This window comes from Microchirus variegatus (genome assembly GCF_963457635.1).
Source record: "Microchirus variegatus genome assembly, chromosome: 11".
Classification (NCBI taxonomy): Eukaryota; Metazoa; Chordata; class Actinopteri; order Pleuronectiformes; family Soleidae; genus Microchirus; species Microchirus variegatus.
This window is the reverse complement of record NC_139812.1, coordinates 8,553,510-8,572,841: the sequence shown is the minus strand read 5'-3', so window position 1 is coordinate 8,572,841 and position 19,332 is coordinate 8,553,510. Positions and strand designations below refer to the sequence as shown.

The 19,332-nt window shown below is 42.3% G+C and overlaps 1 protein-coding gene across 2 annotated transcripts in view; it reads left to right on the top strand.

Annotated features, from left to right (window-relative positions):
- The window catches only part of meis1b (Meis homeobox 1 b), a 77,492-nt gene that overhangs the window by 14,765 nt on the left and 43,395 nt on the right, over positions 1-19,332 (top strand). For both annotated transcript variants that reach the window (XM_083897602.1, XM_083897601.1), the window contains exon 7: positions 333-444. In XM_083897602.1, the coding sequence (XP_083753728.1) occupies positions 333-444 (112 nt within the window). The remainder of the gene's footprint in view (positions 1-332; positions 445-19,332) is intronic.

Genomic DNA, 19,332 nt, shown 5'->3' with positions numbered 1-19,332 from the left:
CTAGTGGTTTGAGCCAAATGGAGGCAGCCGTGGATTGCATGCCTCAGAAATCTGGGAACTAATACAACATGTTCGCTTTTCTATTCATCTGGGCCTTTCTCTTTATCAAGCCTCCTCATTTCGTAAGATTGTTACAGGGTTTGCACACTACGTGACAGGGCAGAGAGCAGGCGAATTATGAGGCTTGTGCGGAGTGTGAGTTCATGTGTTTGTACGTGGGCTTTCTTCCACATACATGTACTTCACTTTTGAAAAGATGGTTGTAAAAAAAAATGACGGAAAGACGTACGTAAAGAGCGGCTAACTAAATGTCCTCTCTCTCTGTTCAACAGACGTCCTGGAACAGAGACCATGACGACACAGGATCCACGCGCTCTGGAGGAACACCAGGACCGTCCAGCGGTGGACACACATCACACAGCGGGGACAACAGCAGTGAACAAGGTAGAGACCACATTTTAATTTTTCTATCAGTCCAAGGAGACCAACGCTGAGTATATTACATCAGCTACGTTATCTCAGGGATATGAAATATACACAGGATAGAGAACTTTCAAAGGATTTTTCAGTTTTTGCGATGCAGAATTGTGCTGCGAGTAAGTCACAGAGAGGTCAAATGTCATTGTTATCCATATATGATCAGCCGTGGGCCTTGGAGGGCGCAACTTAGGGACACATTGCCAGAGCAGAAGCAGTGTGGAATATGCTTCACTGTAGTATAAAGTGTGGTTTCTGTCTTCCTTGTGCCCCCTGTGGATTGTTTCATGCTAAACTCTTTCACCATATAGTTCGCATAACGAGCATTATGCGCTCCTGCTTGTACTATAACCCACAGTTCGTATTCCACATACTGTTCGATCGTATAGTTTGTGGAACTCTTACAATTTTATGCCTCAGTTCTTTGTCATTAGGATTTGGGTTTCAGGATGGAAACCACTTTAAGGTGTTAATGGCAATTTTCATGGTTTACTATTGGCCCATAAAACCATTTCAGAAACTTTCAAGCAGTGTTTTCCAAACGGGGATATGGGGACCCACTGTTAAAAGAAGACAAACCATTGCGACCCAATTGGCAATTGGAACTGAGACGAGAACAAACACGTGCGAAATATAACGTTTCAACTGATTTTTACTGCCATATCTGCCAACACCATATATCGTTTTAGAGCAGCCAAGAGACATATGTTTCATAAATGTGTTGTTTGATTAAACTTAAAAAAAAAATTAAATAATAATATTTATGACAGGACAGAAGGCAACTACAGCACTTGTGAAGCCACATGGCTGGAAACAGGAGGCAGAATAATATCAACATAAACAAAAAAATCACCAAAATTTACACATGGGTTTAATTTGGACTTGGACTAAAATGATCTGAATAAAATATGAAAAACAAATCCATACATTTGTCTATTCTCCCTTCGTTTTAAAACAATGCTGGGGCCTGGTGTGTGTGTGTGTGTGTGTGTGTGTGTACAGTAGGAGAGTAGGTTGTGTGACGGTCGGGCAGCACCGCAAACAAACTGTAGGCAAAAAAGCCACTTCATATATTATTGAAGGTGATGTCAAGGCGAGCAGTTTGCAGGGGTGCTAGTGCCAGGAGGCAGAGCCTGGGTGGGAGCAGGGAGCACCGTCATACCTTCCACTCCAACGAGCAGCCATTTATACGGTCAACACACACTCTTCTTTCTCCTTGCCTTTATTTTCTGACTCATCCTCTCTGCTTCTGTCTTTCACACACACACACTCTCTCTCTCACACACACACACAATGTTCCTCTTATTGAAATAACAGTAAAGGGAAAGACTCTGTGTGTGTGTGTGTGTGTGTGTGTGTGTGTGTGTGTGTGTGTGTGTGTGCTGCTACCTCTGATGACTAATGGTCTGGTGAAGCCAGGCTAGATCTGATTGGTCGCTCTAATGAGTGCGCTCTGTGTAGAGTTTGGACTCCTGCTTCCCTGACCCTTGCCCTCTATTGACCAAACTGACACTTCATTTTTCACATCTCTCCAATTATAGGCCCACTCCTTATGTTGACCCAACTCTTGTCTTATTCTCTATATCTCCATCATCCCTCTTTCCATCTTCTCATATCTCTTTTTTTTCTCCCTCCCTCGGACTGTCCCCAGCTATTGTAGGGTGTTGTTTGTTGTTGAAGTTCATTAGAGGGTAAAATGTGAAGTGGTGTGTGTATGCATGTGCACGTTTGACGTGCATGCGTGTGTTGGTGTGTTTCAGCTTAATTAGTGCGGTACTTTGATTTGTCTAAGTATTACACGAGAGTTGGGAGGCAAACTTTATTTGCACATATATATTATAGTGTGTGTGTGTGTTTGTGTTTTAATATGTTAGCTAAATGAGATGAGTTTATGAGACTAACTCTAACCTAAAATCATAATCTTAAATGCACAGTATGTCATTTCAACCGCTAGGAGTCTCTCAATCAAAACAATAGAAAAAAATCTAGTTTGATGACATCAGAAAAGAAGTGGTGGAAAGCCTTTCCAGGACAGCAGAGAACATAAAAGTATCATATTAATCTCCATGGCTATAGAATTAGATTTTTAATAATCCCTCGTGTGTATAGTATTCAGGTGTCCACATACTTTTAGGCATGTAGTGTAATCCAAATACCGGATAACTACGGCGCTCAGCCAGTGTTTCTCTTTGACCTGCAGATATACCCTGATGTCATCCTGTGCAAATGTGTACGTCAGTGTGTGTGTTTGTGTGTGCGTGTGTGTGTGTGTGTCAGGACACCGTAAATACTGGAGAACATCTTGGACTGGTTTCAGGTTTATATGGGTTAAGCACTATCACTGATGCGTCATATTGACTCTGGCAAATTGTGTGTCAGTCATTTGGTAATCCCAGTAAGATGGTTATTTATCTGTTTGGCACTTTGCTCTCTCTCTCTCTCTCTCTCTCTCTCTCTCCGACAGCCTCACCCCACTCTCTCTCTCCTCCGTTTTTCTCACTTTCATCTTTGCATCCTCCCTGTTTTCCCTTGTCTGCCACCTACTCTTGTGTCACTCTCTTTCATTTTGCTCTCAGTCGGTTTCTCTCTTCTTGTGTATCATGGTTCTTTTCTCTCTCTCCTCCCCCTTTTCCTTCCCTGTCTCCCACTCATGCTAAAACACAACCCTTGTTTATCCTTCTTCTTTCCCTTTCTCTCACCTCTTTGTTCCCTCTGCACCCCCTTACCCATCTGCCTTTCTCACATCTCTGTTTTTATTCTTTATGTTTTTATCTCGTCATCCTTTACTCTTCCCTTTTCTTAATACTTCTCTCACTCATTTACGTTTACCTCCAGTCTCTCTCTGATTGTTGTCTTTATCTTCACTTCTGTCATCCTGGTTTTTTTTTTACCATTCCTCCTTCTCTTTTACCTCCTTCTATATTCCCTTTATTCATTTTTTCTTTTCTTTCTCATCATATTGCCTCTACCTCTTTCGCTACCTTTAACAGATTGCTTTCTCACTGACCTTTCCCTCTATCTCTCTCCTACACTTTCTTCATTTCCCCTCTGCCTGTACAGCAGCACAGCTAATGGCCATCTCTCTTTTCTTCTTCCTCTCATTCATCCTTCGGCCCCAACTCTTGGTCTTTCAATTTATGTTCTCACATTTAATACACCTCCTCTTGCACTCAGGTTTTCCTCAAATTCGCCATTGTTTGCTTCATCATAGTTGAGATTATCCCCCGTCTTCATGCCACTCTGCCCCTTAGACCACCAAGGAAAGATGCTTTTTATTTATTTGTTTGTTTATGGTGTTTTACAACATGAGCATCAGAACTTAGCATTACTGACTTCTACTCTTTTCATTGCCTCCTGTTCTTCTTCCAAATATCCCTGGTGTCCTATCTTGGATGGTCAAGGGCTTTTAACTACAGTGAACCCGAAACGCCCCATCTAACTCCCCTCTCTTTCTGATTTTATTCTATGAGAAAGCCTGAGATTGACATAGGCTCTGCTCTGAACCGTTTGCTGCCTCCTGTAATAAAAATCACCATCTCTACCTGGAAATGTTAGTCTCTGCGTTACATAAGATCAGATGTCTCGATGTGCTCGTGGCGGAGTTCGATTACGAGCGAAGATTCTCTTGCCATATGATATTTCGTGATAATGCTCACGTTTGTTCATGTATCAGCAGATGTTTTCCAGCGCTTTGTGTCCCAGTGGCAATGTGTGCAGTTAAAAAAAAAAAAAAAGATTTTTTATTTTTGCATGTGGTGACAATGCTCACATGCTGAGCTCTTAGTTATGTTGTTTATGCTTTGACCACAAGGCAATGGTATTTTTTAAGCACTAAATTCCATTGGCAGATACAAAAAAAAAAAAAAAAAAAAAAAGTGGAGGGAGGATCACATTTGCTTCACACATGTCATTAAAATCAGTTCTGGGTGTCTCCTCTTTCCCTAAAGAGCAGACAAAGAAGAAAGCCTCTTATTTTTCTCCTCCCTTTCTCTGGGAGATCTTTGTAAACATCCAGCAAGCTTCGACAGGGAGAATCTGAGAACGGCCCTGAAGTTAATTAGTCCCACTCTATTAACCCAGCTGTTTGCTAGCTAGTTCCTACCAACAGGCCCCTTTGTTTAATACCCCGAAGCCCTCTGGAGAAGCCTCATTGTAGCTGTTGTGCCTTGGATCGTGCTTTTCTGTGAAGAGTAATGCTCGAAGGGCAGAGGAAAAGCTAACAGATCATATACTGTATGCATGTAATTGAGGGGGGAGGGGGGGTCCCTCACGGACATGAGTGGGCCTTCTCTTTTTCTCCCAGTATAAAGTACTCCTCTTTGCCTGTGTGAATTTTTAAAGACACCCCTTGGCTTCTCCGAGGGCCTGGCATGCAAGGGAAACAGCATAACATTCAGGCACTGAATCAGACAGCTGCAGCGGTGTGGATGTGAGCTGAGCGGACGAGCGGAGCAGAGTGGTTTGCTCTGTTTTTGAAAGCTACAGGGTTTCCCTCTCTGCTTGTCAGAAACATCCAGGGAGTGAGGCGATGACTGGATATATTAGATATGTATCACCAATTACCCAGGCCGTTTGTAAAGAGTAAGGTCAGCTGGGCCAAGTCAAATAGCTCCCTGTAAAGTTAGATGTACGTGTTTGCATACATTTCTGGTGTCTGAGTAGTGGCCTGAGATTTCTGGTTGTTGGTCAACACAAAACGTGACTTATGACAGACCTAAACTCAGCGGTGCTGTTTATCTTTATTGTTCATTTCCTCTGCACAGGAGGGTCTGTTTTCTGTGAAACGAATTGTTCCAGTCTGTGCAATCAGATTCCTGCATGTTTGTTTGTGCTTGATGATAAGAGTGAATTCAGCTTGAATCGATAACTGTATTAAGAGCCGAGTAAAGCACAGAACTGTTAAATAAGGACTACTCTGAGGATTACCTGAAGGAAATAAGTAAACCTTACTTTGCTGCTCCAAACCTTGGTGGAGGATATGTCTATTCTTACATTTGATCCGATTGTTTATTGTATTACTGATCTATGATAGTGTTTCCTCTCTTCCTCATCTGTGTTTTTGTTTTGTTTCTGCTACATGTGTGATGTTTAAATTGTAAGTAGCAATGGGGGTTCCTTGTTTTGTTTTTATTCTGTGAAGCACTTTGAGCTGATTTGCTTTGTATGAAAAGTGCTGATTGATTGATTGATTGATGTGGCCCTATTCATCTTCAGGATGTGGCTCCAAAAGTCAAACGAATAATCCACTTGTTTGGTTCAATTTTATATGAGTTTGATTCAGCCCTTTCATCTTAACTTTATGTGGATAAATATAATCTCCACTGGCTGTGAATCCTCATTGATCAGGCTGGAATGTTCTTGATGACATCCATCCATCCGACCTCTGTAGTCTCCAACTAGGTCAGGCCAGAGAGGAGCTGTTGCTTTCTGTTGTCTCATTGGCCAGTCTCTAGGGTTGGGGGCGGGCAAAGGGGGACGTGGACAGTAGTGTCAGGCAATCAGTGGCAAAAACCCGGCTTGTCCAGTCCCTCGGCTTCACGTGGCCCCCTCAAAGTCACCAATTAATTAGTCCGATTGTCCAGTAGACTGGAAGAACGAACTGCGCGTGTGTGTGTCTCTGTTCACTGTGTGTATATTCCTCCCTGATTTGCTTCCCTGACACAGTAGCAAGTTTAAAATATGTTATTTATAGAGTTAATGGAGTTAATTTATTCATAGAGTTGATTATAAATTACGGAGTTTTAAACTTCATGCATATACAATAACTAAGTCGAGCTTTAGTTTGCACACATCAGAGGTGTTTACTGCACCGGTACAAACATGGAAAGTGTGTAGAAAAGTGCAACTAAAATGAAGAAGATGAGAGAGTTTTTGCGTGCAGGTTGTCTAGATGTTGTCTAGACGTTACGGATGAAGATCCTCAGTTCAGTAATTGTCTTACTGGTGTCCAGCTCTACCGGTAATCTGTTTAAATGTGAGGCTCTGTGGGTAGATAAAACGTATGTGGCTCCCTTCATTAGTCTGCAGTCTGTATTACTGGAGGTGTGTGTGTGTGTGTGTGTGTGTGTGTGTGTGTGCGTGTATTTGTGAGTGTGTGTACAGTAGCTGGCAGACACAAACATGAATCTCTCTTTGATTTGCTCGCAGCCTGAACATGGGGGGAAAAAAGAGAGAGGAAAAATATGAAAGTGGAAGAAAAAGACTGAGAGGAAGAATAAAAAAAAAACTGGAGAATCTCAGGGTGAAAGTGTTTTGTTTTGCGCAAGTGTGTGATTGTGTGCGTTAGAAAAGCCTATAGTGGGCGAGAAAAAGACAGAACAGTTATCCCTGATGAGTGTGTTAAGTGCTGCTCAGTGTTGTTGGGGAGTCTATTGAGACACATGCACTGCGGCTAGCAAACAGCATTATGTCTTTATTATATCTTTTCTGGCACTTAAGAGGTGAAAGGGTTGTGGCAGGGCCATCTTCACCTCACCCTGTGTCCCACGGGGCCGTTCCGTTTAAGCTCATGTGTGCATTTGTTTAAGAATAAAAAAAACAACAGTTTGAGGATCACCACACAGGGTCACAAGAATACAAACCTTAACTTTTCTGTTCATTTGATGTTGATAAAATCAATATCTGAAAAGACCTTCAGAGTAAATGCATCTCAAAAGACCCTAAGAAAACAACCCTCAACAACTCAGCTTTGCCGGTAGCAGTGTTTATTCAGCCTCAACTGGATTTACTGCATCTCAAACATTATTATCCGTGGTAACCTGGGAAAATAGATGTTTGGCCTTTCAGTGTCCAATCACAACCAGTCTCTCTCAGATTCACTGAGATCTTTATGACCTCGCTCTATCGCGGCAGCCGATGCGTCAAACAACATGCGGTGACTCGTATGGCAAATGATAGCCCTCGATTACTTTTTATTGCCTCATAGGCAATAAGTAAACTCCGAGTGGCCTGAGTTTGCCCCTCTCAAAAAAGAGGAAATTGTATCAGGTTCCCACAGCAAGGGGCCAGTTTGCTTTTAGGATTAAGGCTGGTGTCACTGGGGCTGCTGGGGTCGTGTGGAAGAAAGAATCAGAAATACAAGTAAACAAAGTGACTTCCTCCTCTCCTTTCCTCTCCTTCTTTTCACGCATGAAGCAATCTTTGTTAGTCAACTTGTATTTTATTGGCTTTTGGTGAATATATCGTCTGTGAGAAGATAATGGCCATAAAACATTTTGATAAGGTGTCATAGGCTATTTCAGTGTTTGACTTTGGGATTTATGTGCTGTGTGATACTGATCACGTTTACATAACCTTATGAGAGCCTTGTATCTGTTTGTCTTTGTTTTATCCCATAGCCTCTGTTGCTTTGCTTTTTTTTTGCTATATGCCTTTTTTATTTCAATGCATCCATGGTGTTTTTCTACTTCCTTTAATGTTATTCAAAATGAATAGACATGCACATGAAGGTATATATAATGTTTCTCTCTCTGTTACTTTAAAATATCCCCTGCATTCATTCAGTCAGCGTCTCTTGGACTGTTGGTTACATATGGGCATGTTTGCATGACCAAAGAAATGCAAAGTCTAGCTCAGACCATTACAATATGCCTCGTGTGCACAATTTACATGAAATACATATTCATTTGTGACATGTGTGCACACCAAACAGCTTCCCTCTCCCTCTTTTCCTGTCTGCCTTGTAGCCGTCTTGGCGCTCGCTGAGGATGTCTTTTAATTGAACATTTTGCTATCATTCATGTCCTCTTATTTCTCACAAAACTGTCTGTGTTTCCTTTTTTTGTTTTTATTTTACCCTTAAATTCACATCATGTAGTTTGATGCTGCTCTAGGAAACAGTACTGCAACCGTTCATTTACAAAAAAATATATATAAAAGAGGTTCCACTTCATTTGCACCAATGAGGGAATTCAAGCGGGATGAAAATGTATCTTTAGCTCCCATGTTATAATTGTGGCACGCTAATGATGTAGACACATTCTCACTGTCTGTTTACAGGAAACGCTCTTCTTTAATTTGTGACTGGCGTGAATGCCAAATGCCTATATCTAATTACTGGTGTTTGCTAAAAGATACTATTTACACACACTTTTTGCCTTGTAGAGTTCTCTTGTGTGTCGTGGTGAGGAGATTATGACAAGAAAATTTAAATGTGTAAACCTGGCAATGACTAGTTTTTTTTGTTTTTTTTTTGCAATTTTATCTGTAAAGCTTTTTTTTTGCTGCCTTTGCTGAAAATAAGATTACAACAAGGAAATCTTTTCCACATTTAATCATGAAGATATTTACACAGAGAACATCTACATTCGCTATCATGTTTGACAAGTGTCAACCAAAGACTCCATTCAGGTTTATTTTGGTATGAAGCACCATAATTTGCACCATTCTTGTGTAATCATGTCCTAAAAGAAGATGCCACTTTTGTCAAATTACTGGATATCTCCTTTTGGAACTTAACACTGTAGCTTTGATTTGCAAATGAAAAACAAGTTTAAATGTGGTAATGCACTTGTCATGCAAACAAATAGGATTATATATATATATATCATAAAAAAATCACTTGTGAAGATATTTTCTGTGTGAGTGCGTTTGCTTGGAGGAGGTGGGCGTCTTGTGTCATTGCCATGGGTAACTTGTCATAGTGCAGATATGTGACAAATTCCAAATTGACCACTTTCTGCTCTATTTTCAATTCTGCTCTAAATTGACTGGAACATACAGTACACACACACTCACACTCACACTCACACAAGGTCTCATAGACAGAAAATGCCCTGGCTCTTAATCGTAACCAGTACAGGTTCATAGGGAATCTGACAGTGAAATCACAGCGACTCATCACTGATGTGTCACAACACATTACATCTGGCTGATGAAACAACCTTAAACTGTCTCACTTCTTTCTCTCATTCCATTTTGCCTGCTGCAGCCCGCCGCTCCCTCCTCTGCCTCCTCTGAAGTGGAGCTGAGCTCAGGGCCCAGGAGGCCTCCGATCAGATAGATGTTAACTTTTCAGACAAAACCCTGATAGCAGGCTGGAGAATTCAGATAATTACCTCTGCCTGTAGTTGGCAGTGTTTTATACACGAGCCTTGTCCTGCTGTTTATGTTGGAAAACATAAACAGCAATATCATCATTTATATGTCGTAAAATATTAATTTCAGATGGCTGTCATGGAGGCCAACAGCAGTTGGCTTGGCTTTCAGTCATGTGGCGGGAGAATGACAGGAAAGAGCGAGAGAGAAGGAATGGAGGAGGGAGGGTAAGAGCAAAGAGAAGGGGTATTAGCTTTTTTTTCAAGCATTGTTTGGCCTCTTGTCACACACAAACAATCAACTCACACACAGACACATGCATGCATGCAGAGAGCAGCGATGTTTATTCAACCTTTTGATAAAGAGATTAGGCTCATCATCCTATGCACTAAGGTTAGCCGAGGGGGTCCATGTTCAGGAAATCCTGGCTTTCCTGACACATGGTCTTATGGTGAAAACCGGGCTTAAGCAACACTTATATGATATATGGAATTTCTAATGGTCAGAGGAACGTGATTGGTTGGACATTTTAGTCTTATATATTTCTGTGGACGTGTTGGAAAAGGGAGAGTGAGAAGAATGACGTTTTTCTAAGTAAATTAAATGGTTGGAAATGAGGAGGTGCAGTAGCTCTGCCAGCTGGGCTGCTTTTTTTTTTTTTTTTTTTATTATTAGCCCTATCACAGTGGTTGGAGTCCAGCTTAAAGCTACAAACAGTGAAGTGCTAATTTTAGCCTCCAAAGAGGATAAGGATAAATAGCTTGCTGCCAGTTTGCCATATGTTCCACTGCCGATTATATTGTGTCAGGAATATTTTTACCCCACCACGGCGCAAACATATACACACAAATACATATCTGTTGTTTCAGCATTTATGAGGCTGGGAGATCTGTTTATCACCACATGTAGATATGATACATATACCAAATTAAGTTTTCATTCTTCCTTTAAGTGTCCCATTTTTGTTTGTAATTGTGTAGTTTTTGTGATATCACAACATAATGTCACACTGACATCATGGTGGCCTCACCAGTAGTAGTGTTTTTGTTTATGAAATACACCATATCTCCGAGCTGCAAAGCAACATTTGGCCTCTACTGTAATCTCCCTGCATCTCGGGTTATATTCTTATTTGAAAATGTGAGCCTCGTTGAAGAGTAAGAATGAGTCTCTCTCTCTCTATCAACACACATGCATATGTTCACATGGAAATGCAACACACACTCATGCGGCAACTCTCCATTATTCTCTCTCCCTCTCTCTCTCAAATTGAAATAATTCAATTTATGGACACAGTTCCAGGCCTCCCTGGCTAAGACCATTATGCATGGAGCCCCCCTTTTCTAACAAAAGAACGGGTGAATTTACCAGCCGGCTCTCCTAACGACACCCACACAAAGCCAATTTCATGCCAGGAAAACACCAGCAGAAGCACCATTTTTGGTCACAACCTGCATCTCTGTAGATTTCATTCATTGTTGAATACTGTATGGGTTGACAATACTTTTCTTTTTTTTGTTTGGGCTTATTTGATAACCTTGTTTTGACCAAACGACTTCTTTTGCTTCCAACATCCAAACCTTGTTTCTACAAAACAATTCTGAGTGAACAATATCACAGCTCTTGGAATGGTTAAATTGTATGATTTAGTCACATATTAAATTACCGTTGCAATGTTTCTGATAATGTCAGCGTTAATGTAGTTACATGTGAAGTACTGTAGTTGAGTAGTGTTGTGGGCCAGGGTAGCCTGGGATGCAGGAGGTTGGAGGTAAAGTTTGTCAAATGGGCCAAAGCTTGACCCAGGGCTGACCCAGACCAAACACGTGCCTCCCTGAGGCCTCCTCCCATTGGTCCTTTTGACATGGATACCTGCTATTGGGATTTGAATGAGAGATAAAGACCTCACCAAGCTTTTCTAAAACTTAAGAGGGAGAGAGCGAGAGAGGGAAGAGAGGTCTAGGTAACAAATACCTGCAAGTAAACACAAAAGCAGCGGGGTGGGCTGGAGGGCAGCATGGGCGTTTACTTTGTGTGTTTGCAGAGCAACACAAAGCATGCCACTTGCAGTACACGCACTTGCAAACACACACATTTGGATGTAACCCGATCATTCCCTCTCGCTCCGAGCAAGTGAAACTCAAAGAGATGAGCAGGGACTGAGGGTGAGATTCTCACAAGTGATAACCTTTAGAGTAAAGGGTAAAGGCCTCAGTGGTGGTGTTTAACACACACACACACACACACACACACACACACACACACACAAACATACACATACTGTGCACACACTCCCATGGGCAGCCCCAGGTCTTTGTTCCAGTGAGATTCTCTTTAGCGGCAGAGAGGTCATACTCTTACAGGAAGTCACCCCCAGAGAGGGCTGCTTTTTCAGGAAGTGACTTGGTAGGACTGTGTGGCGAGAGCGCTGCTGTCCACGGGGGGCATATCACACCCTGCCACATGGGCCCATGCTCCACAGGAAGTAGGACCGCTGTAAACCCACTCACTTCCTCTTCCTGTGCTCCGGTCCTGATAGCCTTTTTAGGTCCACGTATGGGGAGGCTGATAGGACTACAAATCCCCCGCATCCCCATTACACCGCATCCTGTGCCGATCATAGAACATTGACAGGAGGGGGAAGTGGAGATGGAGTGCTACTTTGGAAGGAGAAAGGTTAATATAGTGTGGGTATCTTGAAGAAGGAGCCTTAAAAGCCTAATTCTCAATAAACAAATAAAAGCTTATTATCCCTTATTGATATTATTATTACTGATACATTGATCTTGTCTGCAAAGACCCACTGGTGCTGAGTCTGAGACCACTCAAGCCACTCAAGCCACCCCGGCTAATCAGAGACCAGAACAGTGTAAAATAAAAGTAAAAGTTTCAACCATCATCAGAAAAAAGAGGTGGGAGAATGTGAAACAGAAATACAACTTCTAAAAACGTGACAAATCTGCACTGCTACAATGAATGCTCAGTTGTCAACCAGGAGACACAAAGCCGAGCAGACCGATTCCCTATTTCATATCTCACGTGCGTCTTGGTGACCACGTGATCAGATGTATTTAGCGAGGCCTCCTCCAGGTGTAGGATCATGTGGCGTGTGACCCCATCAGTGCTGTATTGGTGGACAGCACATCATGTAGTGTGGGATGCACAGTGATTCTCTGACTCTGAAAATCATCTTGTGTAAACTTGGCTTAAGCAGGAAAGCCATGAACATGAAACCCCAAAACAACTCCACAAGTATTTAAATGGGGGTTGTTGCTCAGATAATGACTTATCCTGTTTTTCTAACCACCCCTTCAGTAACCTGAGCTTGTGGGTGCAGACCTTATATTCCCTCCTAATACTAAAACATTCTGTAATTCCCAAAAAACTCACTGGGAGCTAATGTGCTATTATTAGGTTGTGCCACCGCAGGGTTAGCGTGCCTGCATTATCTAACTACATACTGCAGTTTGGCGAGTGCTGATAAGTTAGTGTGAGTGGGAAAATCCTTGTACATTATGAGTGTTTATCAAAGGCTGTGTCAGTCAGATAGTCACCATGTGGAAAAACGCAAACAGGCTAGAGACAAACATGTTCGCTCTGAAAAATAAGCTGGGAAACTCGAGTTTGGTTAATGCATCTACACCGCAAACACAGAGATGATTACAGACTAAACATACACACTGTTGGTACTGAAATTATACATTTCTATTTTAGTTGATTAAACTGGCACTTTTTAATAGGTTGGTAGACGTAAAACAAGACAGTGCTGCATGATAGAGCCCACTGTAATTTCACTAAATGTGGCTCATTGTAGAAGATGCTCAGAACATATGACAGGGTGTCGTTTCAGTGAATTGATGTTAGCTAAAATGATACCTTTATACTTTTGTAGTGAGATCCTCGAAGTTCAAAAAGTGATTTTGTGCAAAGAAAGATGTATTTAGCGTCAGTTTGAGTTTCCTTTAGTCAAGCTGAAGGTTCCATCTCTTTGTCCCACTTCTTCATTGAAGGACTTTGGAACGCCCTTCAGCACATCAGCTGACTTTTGGAAAGGACCGCCATGCCATTGTGTTGTTAAGTGCTCTTAGCTTTTGTTAAAGTCCTTGTCCTCTCTACCATCCCCCTTACCCTCTTCTTCCATTTGACTCCCTTCATGTGCATTTGTTGTGCGCTGAGGATTTGGATTGAGCTTTGGAGGGTGTCAAAGAGCCGTCAGATATGAAGCAAAACAGTGGAGAGATTGACAGAGAAGACTGTGAAAAGGGCAAACGAGGCGCAATTGAAGGAATCTTGTCATAATTACAGTAACCACCTGTGTGTGTATTTGTGTGAGGACTTCCCTTCACTGAAGCCAAGAATCTGAGGGCCCCCCTAACAAGTGCTCCCATTTGAACCGAGTCTGGCCTTCTATCTTCAGGTAAGAAAAAAGAAAACAGCATCACAAAGGCAAGAGGGGGGAAAATCAATAGTTACACAGCAAAAGTGCTCAATATGAAAGGGTGAATTCATCGCCCCACGCTTTCATTTTAGCTTGTACCCTCCCCCAATTCTTTTTCTCTGGAATGATCTGGAAGTGGGAATAAAAGGCAGTCGCTCTGTGTGTGTGTGTGTGTGTGTGTGTGTGTGTGTGTGTGTGTGTGTGTGTGTGTGTGTGTGTGTGTGTGTGTGTATGTATGTGTTTGTGTGCATGGAGGTGCACTGCAGTTTAATGCCGTGCCGGTGCCCTGCGCTTGAGGCAGTTTCCAGCGTGTCAGGCAGCCTGTGGAGATGACCCTTTACGGGAAAATGGCACAGAGAGAGCAGTCACATTTACACTGACATTTTTGCCATCACCTATGGCTATGTCAACAGGCCTGATCCCTCCTCCCCCTCACAGCCCACAGTAGATGGGCCTCAGCCATAACGCACAGGCACACATGAGCTCTTTCACAGAAAAAAACAAACAAAAAAACATTAACACTGTTCTAATATTAAACATTTTATAAAAGGTTATCTCATAAAACAGAGATATGTCGAGCACAAGTTCCCAAAGCACAGCGTTATGCTCTTTGATTGCATGTTGCTTCTCCAAAAAGGACTATATATTCATTTTATAACCATACAAAAAAACAAAGCAAACACACACGTCAGTAGCTTCAGACATAAAAGGTCTGGTATTAATTTCAATATCCAATATGAATACAAACAACAATCCTCTCAGACCACTTCAATGAAAGCCACATGAATCTAAGGGGTTTTGAATAACACTTTTAATCACGCCATAAATATGATAACTGTCTCATATTTGTTCTTTATTTTCAATTTTCTGTTGTTAGTTAAACACATGCCTTATGCGTGGCTTCCTGGTCTCCCTCTCATCACCTCTTTCACCTCAAATGAAATAATTGCTCCAAAACTTGGCTCAAACGCTCACAATAAGAAGTCTCCAGTGTGCTTTAATTACGAATAGCCCTTGTAAATAACTCACTAGTTAGTGTCGTTATTGAATCTGTCAGCGTTGGTCCACAGAACTGTCATCGATCAAAGTAACCGGCCCAGTAATGACAACGCACTTGCTTACCATAATTACTTCAATGGAATTGTCTTTGATTACAGGAAGCTATTACTTAGCTCTTTCATGATTCTGTACCTGGCAAGCCCTCATTTCTACTCCTGAGTAATAATGACAACTTTCTCTGTACAATAATCTAGGTTACAAACCAGTCAGCAGGATGCCATTGTGCACACATCTGAAAACCTCAGACATGTGTAAGCTCACGTTTCTCAGCCAAAATGACATGACTTATTCATATGTCAACAAGAAAGAAGAATTTAGGGGGGGGGGGGGTGGTATCTAATTCCTGGTTATGAATGTTGTTACGTAACACACCGTTGTGTCCTTGTATCCACATGCGGGTCGTGGGGTTGTTCTGGTGCCAGTCCCAGCTGACATAGGGCAAAAGGCGGGTAACATCCATCCAAAAACTAAATCTGACATTTGGTCACATGGACGCTGCAACACAAACGTCTGACATTTGGTTTCTAACAGTGGCGTCGCTCTTGCTCATATGTTAGACACCAAACCACAAACTTTTCTGTCCCTGGGTGACATTTTGCCTCATATGCTTGTGAGGTTTATCAGTTAAGAATTGTCTAAATGACCCGCATGAAACTTTTGCCTAAATGCTACATTCAAGTATTTCTTTCTGTAGAGAATGAGCAATGCTTTAGTTGATCACAATACACTCACTGTAGTGGAGTGTTTCTCTGGCAGGAAGGGAATTCTAGACTGGCCATATTGTTATATCGACGCACATGTCATTATCCGTCAAATGGTCATGGGGATTTCTTTCCGTCTCTCCTCCTCCACTGAGTCCATGGAGTAAAAGGAAGGCAAAACAGCATTAGTCACATAGAGTGTTTTGTATTGAAGTAAATGTTTGTGTGTGTATATGTTGAGTTGGAATACTTGTGTGGTCATCATTGGGAAGCTATGGACTTAAAATAGTGGTGCTCTTAATAATGTGGTGCATGGGTAAAGACACGGTAAGAGACACATGAAAATCTGCCCCTTCTTGGGAATTCCATTGCAAGGAATTCCTGCATGTTCAGATTTTTTAGAGATGGGAGGGGCCCTCCAGAGCCATGTGAAGGGAACCTCCCCACCGCCTGCACCCCCACACCCCCTAACCAGGTCTAGAGCTTATGAATGGCCTGAATACAATAAATGCCACTTTTCTCCCTCCTCCCGTTGCAAGCCCTTCTTTACCCGTGTGGGGATTTCTGAGAAGGTAACGTATGCCTACGTTTGCGAGTGTGTGCATGTTTGTGTGTTCAGGCAAGAGAGAAAACTAGCAAGAAAGAGAGCACTTTAGTAAATGTGCCTCTGCAAGTGTGTGTGTTAAGTGTATCATGTGTTGAGTGTGTGTATGCGTATGAATGTCTTGCCTGCCAATATGAGATGTGTGGATCCCATTGGAACAGGATAGCAGGCCCCTGAGGCCCGAGTCTTGCCTGGGCAGTCAACCCAGGGTCATGTGAGTTTTCTGGGGTGTGAAACTTTAGGAGTGGCCCATGAGGGATCAGCTCCAGGTCACTCACAGTGAAACACACACTCTCTCGCTCTCTCCAAGACTAAATGCACTGTCATAAATGCGCAAAAAAAAAGACCTGTCCCCACCTCTTCTCGCTCTCACTTCATCCACAGCCTATAAAACCTTGCAAGAACATCTCACAGTAACCTCCAAAAACGTTAAGCCATATGCGAGTGATTCCTCACACAAGATTCCACTCATGACATCTGGCACAAAGCTAATATTCATAACCTATATTCTTCAACTCAGCAGAAAGAAAAATATTAGAAAGCTAAATGTCGTAATTTTCCAGCGCTGTGCTAGAAGCAACATGTCTGACAAGATCACTGTTTGCAAATGAGTGACTGGTGAATCTGTGGCTGTTAATTTGCCAGGCAGCAGAAAAATGGCTGACACCTGCAAATGGCACATGTGCCTGCACAGAGGGGGCAGGCAGTACCAATCTCTGCATTACACCGAGATATGGTTCATAATCAGATCATAACAGATTAGCCCAGATACTGCCTGATAATGTCAGGGTTTGCCTTGAGACAGAGAGATGTAGAGAAGTGATAAAGACATAAGAGAGAGAGACAAAGAGACAGATGAAGCATCATTAGCACTCTACTTGTTGAACTTGTTGAAGCTACTGAAAATGACAGGAATAAATATGTCAAACAATGTGAGATTAATTAATGAAATATATTTTGCTACATTTCTGTTGGTTTTTCAAAGGAGGAACACTCCTTTGAAAGATAACAATGCTTCTCTCTTACATCCCAAACACTGTGCAAATAACCTCCTTCCCGACCTCACACTCCAGCAGACAGAGAAAGTGGAGAGAGAGAACTAATGGAGTAGGAAGCAGGAGGAAGCAGGGATGAAACATGAATTGAAAAGGAGACTTAAAGAAACGGCACTGAAGTTGAATGAGCACAGAATTAAGTGTGTTTAGCTGATGCTAACGAAGCTTGTGGAAATGCACGGAGCAAAGCTAACCCAGTTTTTTTTTTTTACGTCATTATCTGTGTGGGGTGTGTGTTCAAGTGTGTATTTGTGTATACAGCGTGTGAGGGGACTGATAAAATATTCCTTCCCTTGGTTGGCCCCGGGGCATTTCAACTGCCCCTGGCTCCTTCCAGTCACTGGCCTGCTCCCTAATTGACACACACACACACACACAAAGAAAGACAGTTTTAACACACACACACACACACGCACGCACACACACACACACACACACACACACACACACACACACACACACACACACACACTCACACACACACACACACACACACACACACACACACACACACACACAGATGAATGCACATCCATGCATGCATGCATTCTTCACACACGAACATGCACCCCCACCATCCTGCATTGATTCGACCCCCACCTCCCACCACCTCCACCTCCCAGCTCCTCCTCTAACTAGTTGCAAAGACGTTGTCGTGGCCGATCAGTGGGCCGGGCCCACAGTTGTGCCGTTGGCTCTTCCTTGTGGGGAGACTGGAGCTTGCTAGTCGAGCTGCCCGCATGTTTGCAGCCCATGGGTTACAGCCTGCTGATGCTCTTAATGAGCCTGGCAGCCTGTGTATGGAGAGTGACTGATTCATTAGCTGACTGGCTGACTAGCTGCCTGGGTAGCTTTCTGACTGTGTGTTATATTTACATGTTATTGTGTTATATATTTAACATGGTTGTGAGTCAATTCCCGACAAAAACGCTTCCCCCCCCCTTCAAATTCACTCTCGACTAATACTCGCTTGGCCACTTCTGTCTGTATGCTGTTTGTGCTACAGGCATCTATTGATGAGCATCAAATGACGCAACGCCTGGTTGGAAAGATCTCTTTGACTACAGAGCAAACATGTGGAGAAGAGAATGTACCAGCAAGTCCAGTTTATCCTGTTGTTTTCACAAAGAGCTGTCATATCACATAACAGACGATTCTTCAGCATTTGCGAGAAGTCTGCGTCAAACACCTATGTTGTTTTGTTATTAAAATGGGCTCTAATTGCACAGGAATGTTTCATATTGCATTTCCCCATGTTGATCATTTTTTTAAGTGGTGGTGGAAAAGTTTGAAAGGCTAAAAGAAGAGAAACTAATATTTACATTGCAATCCATACAGCAAGTGTTTTTCCTTTGATAACTCTAATGTTCCACACATCTCCCCACTCTCCTATCTATCTATATCTATCCTATTTTTCTCCCCATTGAGTTTGAGCTAACAGCTTTTCACTCTTGCTGATTATTCCTTATTCCTCTCTTCTTACCCTCCTTCACCATCTTGCATTCCTTTTCTTCCCTTGTTTTAATCTCCCTCTCTTACACAAGCTGAGGTAACACTGTTGACATTCCCCCAACATGGCTGCCAGACACAACTTCATCACCTTCCCCGCCTCACCCCAGTCTTCCTCTCTTGTTTCCCCCCCTCATATGCTGGGGTTAAGGAAAAAGCAGAAATTAGCCCCAGACCTTGCAGAGGTGATTGGTATCAAATTGCAGTGGAAATGAAAATGCCAATAAAATTGACAGCCCTTCCCCAGCCTTCCTCCTTCCTTTTTCCCTTATCGGTAAGTAAGTGTCTGTAGGCCAAACATACATAGAAGTGTTGGAAGGAGGTAAAATAAGGAATATTAGGTGGGTATCCCTCTCAAACTTGAGGGTTAAATTCAATTAGTAGTGGTCATCATTACATTTATTTCCCAAACTGTTTAACTTTTGTTTCGTTTTACTCATAGCTGTAAATAAG